This window comes from Xiphias gladius, chromosome 14 (assembly GCF_016859285.1).
Source record: "Xiphias gladius isolate SHS-SW01 ecotype Sanya breed wild chromosome 14, ASM1685928v1, whole genome shotgun sequence".
NCBI classification, from domain to species: Eukaryota; Metazoa; Chordata; class Actinopteri; order Istiophoriformes; family Xiphiidae; genus Xiphias; species Xiphias gladius.
Window position 1 is genome coordinate 19,813,340 of NC_053413.1, and position 6,437 is coordinate 19,819,776.

At 42.6% G+C, this 6,437-nt stretch overlaps 1 protein-coding gene across 1 annotated transcript; it reads right to left on the bottom strand.

Annotated features, from left to right (window-relative positions):
- Window positions 1–1,421: 1,421 nt before the first annotated feature.
- On the bottom strand, window positions 1,422–5,037 carry and2 (actinodin2). The gene is made up of 5 exons (XM_040143769.1): window positions 4,971–5,037; window positions 4,827–4,871; window positions 3,458–3,621; window positions 2,068–2,964; window positions 1,422–1,838 (listed from the first exon to the last, which is right to left on the bottom strand). The coding sequence occupies exons 1-5, from the start codon at window positions 5,035–5,037 to the stop codon at window positions 1,422–1,424; spliced, it is 1,590 nt and encodes a 529-aa protein (XP_039999703.1).
- Between the last annotated feature and the right edge of the window lie 1,400 nt (window positions 5,038–6,437).

A 6,437-nucleotide genomic window follows, 5' to 3' on the forward strand; every position in this document is an offset into this window, starting at 1 on the left:
TTTGGATTACTTATTGTTCGAGTGTGTAATGATAACTGAAGCTTTCTTCATACCATTGATAAACTAAAGAAAATGTGGACAACTGAGACTGTTGCTGAAAAGACAAGATGCCACTGGGTTTTCCAAATGTAGTCTGAAATGAAGTTCCATCTACCTCCATTGTACGAGAGTACTTGTAGCAAAGAGCTCAAAACCTCTGCAAAATAAACCAAATTTGACTATGTGGCTAGATATCAGGGTTCTTGTGGTTTGACCCTTTAAGTTAACCTTTATCATATGTAACAATGTTAGGTAGAAAAATATTTGGGGCAACCAGTACTTGAGTAGCACACCATATAACATCCGTGGTGCGACTCCAGCAGGGGACCCATGCTGCATGTTGTCGTCTCTCCCTGCATTTCCTGTTTTTATCTTGACTATCTCGGTTAAATAAAGACAAAAAAAAAAGATATTGTTTTTACCCTAAAATATTTGCATAAATGCATCTTTAATTCATCAGGGGTTTTGCATTGTGAGGTATTATCATGCAAAACGCATATTTTGGTGAATATAACATGGGAAGATATAGCAACCAAAGCTATTTCCATAATGGTGGAGCATAAAGTGGTGCAGCTTGCCAGCTGGCACACTGAGGCTCAACTACATGCTGTGTGTTAACTGCAAAAGCTGGGGATTGCTGTCCTGAAAGGCTGTGTGCATTTAAAGAATAGGCTCCATCTATTACATTCTGAAAAAATTGAAAATATTTGATGTATACTTCTGAGTCAAGTAGTGGGGTTTTGCTGCTATTATCACTTGGTTTTCTACTTTTCTCTCTTTAGCTGCCAAGCAGATGTGTCTGTGACCTCAGTGTGTGGATTGTTAAACCTTTGGAAAGAAAATTTACAAGATTTTCAAATCTTTTTTTTTATTTAGAACTTCAAAAAAACTAAACAGATGAAGCATTATGAGGTTGAGAGTTACAGAAAACTGTGGAAAACGACATTAAATACACTCAGGATTACTCAAATGGAAACAGAGAATGTACAACAGAGAGAAATTCTTGCCCGCTGACACATGATCAAACTACCCCTACTCTATCACACATCTATACATACGACTCTTTTCTACAAACATACATACACAAAGTATTAAATCCACAACTTTCACATAAGGTCCTATGTTGCTTTGTCCTCTTTTGTCCCCCCTTTTTAAAAAGGGGGGACAAAATTAAGAAACCTTCAGATTATGTGGGAAAATCAGATTCACTATGTAAAAGCTGCAGTATTTTCAGATTGATTTGATAGTTTTGTATTGAGTTGATGAATTGTAGAGGATTTCAGTACATGAAGTCCATCAAACTTAGGGACTATGAGTTAGCCCCATTTTCCATTATTATCTAACAGAGGCTGTTGATTCTGTTATCATGTTATATCTGAAATCTACTTGTACTGACTCATGATGCCCCTGAGGAAGTCATCAAAGCGTGGTACTGCAGAGTGTGGGACCGCAGCCTGCTTGGCGGGTTCATCAGCGGCTTTCTCCTCAGCAGCGGCGGGCTCATCAGCAGCAGCAGCGGGCTCAGCACGACGCAGGCGGCAGTTGTAGTCATACTCTGGGTCGCAGTTGGGGTCAGGCAGGATTATGCCATCCGTGCCGGGCTTCAGGGCCTCAGCGCCAGACGGTGATGCAAATTTGCCGCAGTTGGGGTCGAATGGATGGCAGAAGGGCTTGGCTGGGGCCTTGATGTCAGCCTTGGCCTCAGGGCCAGACTTCACCGGGGTGCAGTCTTTGTCATAGTGCACATAGCAGTCGTGGCCCTCCTTGGTCTTGCCGAGGACGCCGAGCTTGTAGCGGACCTGGTTGATTGATCGATTGATTTGTGTTTTTGGTTCAAAACAGATGAAAAGCAGATCGAAGATGGCAAGGGAAAGCATTATGAAACACCCATTTCATTTCACCATATCATTTAATAAACCAAATAAAAAGAAGGAGACAATTAATAGAACCATTCGACAAGCAAGATTACACTAAGTTAGTCAAAACATTGAACTATTTCATCCTAGTAGCAGGACTTCAAATTCAGACCTGGTGCTCGGGGATCTGCGGGGGGGGCTTGCGCAGGGCAGCGGCGGCTGCCAGTATGCAGAATGGATCATAGCGAGGGTCACAGGACAGAGGAGCAGCAGGAGGTGCAGGCTCATCCTTGGGGGAGTACTCCAGGACTGGCTTGGTGAGGCCAGACAGCTTGGTGGCAGTCAGGGGGTTGCAGCCAGCATCAAACAGAGGGTTGCACTGTTGCTCTTTAGGAGCCTCCTCAGCAGCGAGGGGAGCAGGAGCAGCGACATTGGTCACACACAGAGGATCGACTGCTGGGTCACAGGTGGGGTAGAGCAGGTGGTAGAAGCCAGTGAGGGCCTTCTGGACCAGGATTGGCTTGCAGTAGGGGTCCTTGGGGTCACACTTGAGGGCAGAATAGGATGGTGCTGGGCCAGGAGCTGGGCGGTAGCCATAAGCCGCCCTCAGGTGGTACTGCAGGCACTCTACATCTTCAGCGTTGCAGATCCTCAGCAGCTCAGCCTTCTGCTCGGCACTCAGGAAGGGCTCCAGGACGGGGGCATAGTAGTAGAAGCCAGTGGGGCTCTTCATGGGCATGGGCAGCAGCGGGGTGAGGATGGGAGCTGGTACCTTGGCTGGGGCTGGCTCAGGCTCTGGGGCAGCAGCCTTGGGGAGGAGGGGGAAGAGGCAGTAGGGGTCAATGTAGGGGTTGCACATCCTGACGGCAGCAGACTTGATGGGGGCGGGCATCACCACTGCAGCCTTTGGCTTGCTGGTGGACTCTGCAATGCACTCTGGATCATCAGAATCAGCACAGGCTTTGTAGATTTCGCTGAGGTGCTTGAGGTAGTGGTTGAAGGTGGGCCCCTCCTCTGCCCTATGCTTGTTCTGCAGGTAGGCCATGTACAGACGATCCAGATCTTCAACCTAAAGAGCAGGATGAAAAAGAGACAATTAACAAATCTTCTCTGGTCTAAAATGATTCACATGCCACTGAGAGCAAAACAGAGAATAAAACAAATAATTAAACTAAAAGAATTCAAGCTCACTGTCTTATTACTCAAACCATATAGCCTGACTCTTAAACCAATGACCTCTGACTGGTTCTACGAATAAACGCTGGATCATGGGCTGCATTATAAGGTATCTCAGCATTTTAAGAGGATAATGGCACATCAATATGTTTATATAAGCATGGTCTGAGCAATAAAGAATTATTGCTATGAAAAAAAAGGAAACTGTTAAATCTGTATCAAAAAGCTGTTTAAATCTGTCTTTTTCCAGCATTAAATGTTCAGAGTAACTCTCTGTAAATGCAAACTAATGTTGTGAATTTTTGCCTCAGTTTTAAAAGAAGAAATTGTTTCATAATCCTGACTGTGAGAAACTGAATAATTAATGTGAAACAAACTCCACTCACTCCCTCCTGGTTGTGGCTGTCCATGAAGTACTTGTACCATCCCCAGAAGTCCGGCAGGCGTTTTAACTGGGGCAGAGCCAAGACGGGGACGTTCCTTCTGTTGCGGACAAGTTTGTTCAGGTTGGCCATGGCCTCGGCTTTCACATCGTCAGACACTGCAGTCACTGACGGGAGAAAAGAGAGGGAGAAGGTGAACTAAATTAAGTGTGCTGGTGCCAGAATTCATACTCCTCTCAGTGAGTGTAGAAGATGTGAGAAAGAAACATGTACTGTTATGTCCTCACAGTGATCTTAGTTCACTATTTATAGGCACAGACAAGAGAGTGTTACGGGCTTTCTTGCCTATTGATTCAAATCTCATATCTTAAAGGTAATTATGTAGCTGGAGCCAGCAGGGGGTTACTTTAGCTTAGCATAAACAGAGGGAAACAGCTGGCCTGGCTCTGTCCAGAGGTAACAAAGTTCGCCTACCAGCACCTCTATTGATCACTAATAAACATGTTATATCTTCTTTGTTTAATCTGTATGAAAAACAAATTGTAAAAGGGTTAATTTGCCTTTTTATGGCAGGTTTTGCTGTAATAGCTTGAGTCTGTGTTCCCCTATTTCCAGTCTTTGAGTTTAGCTAAGCTCACCAACTGCTGGCTGTAGTTTTATATTTACTATGCAGCCACACGGTTGGTATCAGTCTTATCATCTAATGCGAATACATAGATTTATGTTTTCTTTGTTTGTGTGTTTAAAAATGTTTGTTCTGTTCTCTTTGTAACTGGATGAGTTTTGTTTGTGGATAAGATGTACAAGATGTTCTTTGGTATTTGATTTAAATAAGATGGACTACTTAATGTTGTTTGGTTCTCCTGTTATTTTATCTCCCCAGGAACAACTTAGAATTCATATAAAGCAGCCCCATACAACCACATCACTAACTACAGCCTCAGAAATTTAAACAGAGCTGAGTTCTCTGGGACGGTGGCAACAAAAACTGAAAATTATAACTTTCAAAAAGGTATTTCTGGCAGGGTTATTGGATGGGATTAGGGCTGCAAAAAAACAAGTCCTCCAACCTGAACAAAAAACCTAAAAGTAGGAAATCTTCACATCTGAGAGACTGGAACCACTAAATTTGTGTTATGTAAAATTACTTACACAACAAGATTAATTTTCTGTCAGCTTAGTGTTTCAGCTCTAGATTGGATTTCACCAGATCGTAAGGGTGTGTTATTGTGACCACCATCTGTAAGCATGAAATGAATGGTGTCCTTATTTGCTGAATAAAAGAAAGTTGGATGATGCAGATTTGCTGCATATATCTTCTTTTAAATGTCCATGGCTTAAATGACTACAAGGCCACATCGTTGGTCCTCACCCTCCTCCTCCTTGTGCTGCTCCACTGGAACCGCCCCCAGAAACTCTGTAAAACACAAACAGCAGCCACATTAGCAGCAGCAGGGACGTTAGTTGACTAGAACCAGATGTTGAGCTTTCCCTCAACATCAGGGAAAACGCTGACCTGCTAATAAGCCCCTGGGTGAAACACGGCAGGTGCTGGGGCTCTGGCGCCCCGGCACAGGCTCCATCCTGCATATTAAACGCCCCCACCCCATTCCTCCTCCTCCTGCTCTTCCAGGCCCCCATCCCAGCCCAATACACGCCTGGTTAGGCTTTGAAAACAAGACCGGTGGAGTTAATGCAACTAATGGGGGCCTCTTTAAAGTTTACCTGTAAAACTACAAAGAGCGGGCCCTCACACAAACCAATTACCAATACACTGTAAAAGTAGGAGATGGGAAGGAGGGGACATGTCTGTGTGCATCCCTGTTTCCACATGTGGAGTATCTTGTGCTCCACCAGGGGTTTCCTTCAGAAGTTTATGGCTATGAGAAAACAGCCGAGTCAGCTGATTATGGCAGAAATTTATTAAGTCGGAAAATCTCCCAAAGCCCCGAAACCACGGGAGGACGAAGTACTCTGCTCTTTTACTTCAGTAATAATAGCAATACAGCGATGTAAAAATACTAAATTACAAGTAAGGCCTGTTTTCAAGATCTTACAAAAGTAAAAATACAGAGGTATTATCAGCAAAATGTACATAAAGTACCAAAAGTAAAAGTATTTGTTATTCAGACAAACAGCCCATTAGACTGTGATTTTGTTATATATTATTATATATTGTTACTGATTCATTATTGTGAAAGTCTTATTTTACAGTTGTACTTGATCAATTTGGAGTTTATTTAACTACATTAGATTGTTTACTGTTTTAATCTGCAAGAGTGTGTCCTATTTTATAAACTGATTTTTGTTTTCTGTATAAAATCTCATCATTTCTCAAAATTGTTTCCTTTCCATCATTCCAGAGGCTATATGGTTGTGACAAAGATCAGATAGAGTCATAGATAAATTTTAAATTGGTCAAAATTTGTAATTAAAACCTCACCTGGTAATAAAACAATCGCCAGCAGGAATCCTGTGTGGATCAGGGAAAGCGATGGTCGTCCAGCACGGGCCATTTTCTGTCTTATCTGCTTCCTGAGGGAAAAGACAGAAACAATATTCAGTCATGATGTTGTAACTGAACTGTATTTGCAGGATGAACCTCCGGTATTTTACTATACCATTACAATGATACTAGACTTGGATTGATCCCTGCATCTTTTTGGTTTTTGTGTGAGTTTTTCAGCAAACTGTTAGATATAGAAATCCATGAGAAAACAATGAACTTGGAGCAAAGACACAGCTTTTATCTCACTAGCTGATGCCAAGACAATAGAGAGGATTGGGGACATGCTTTAATAGAGCTTTTCAGGGATTAGTGAAAAAAAAAAAACAAGACTTCAGTTCTGAATGTCAGAATATCAAATAGAGAACCACTGTACTGAACAATCAAACAGGCTAAAGCTTGAAATGTACTTCTCTATTACTGCACGGTTGGATGTTTAATTACAGCTGCTGTGCTCAAAAAGAGAGATTCTCTTCT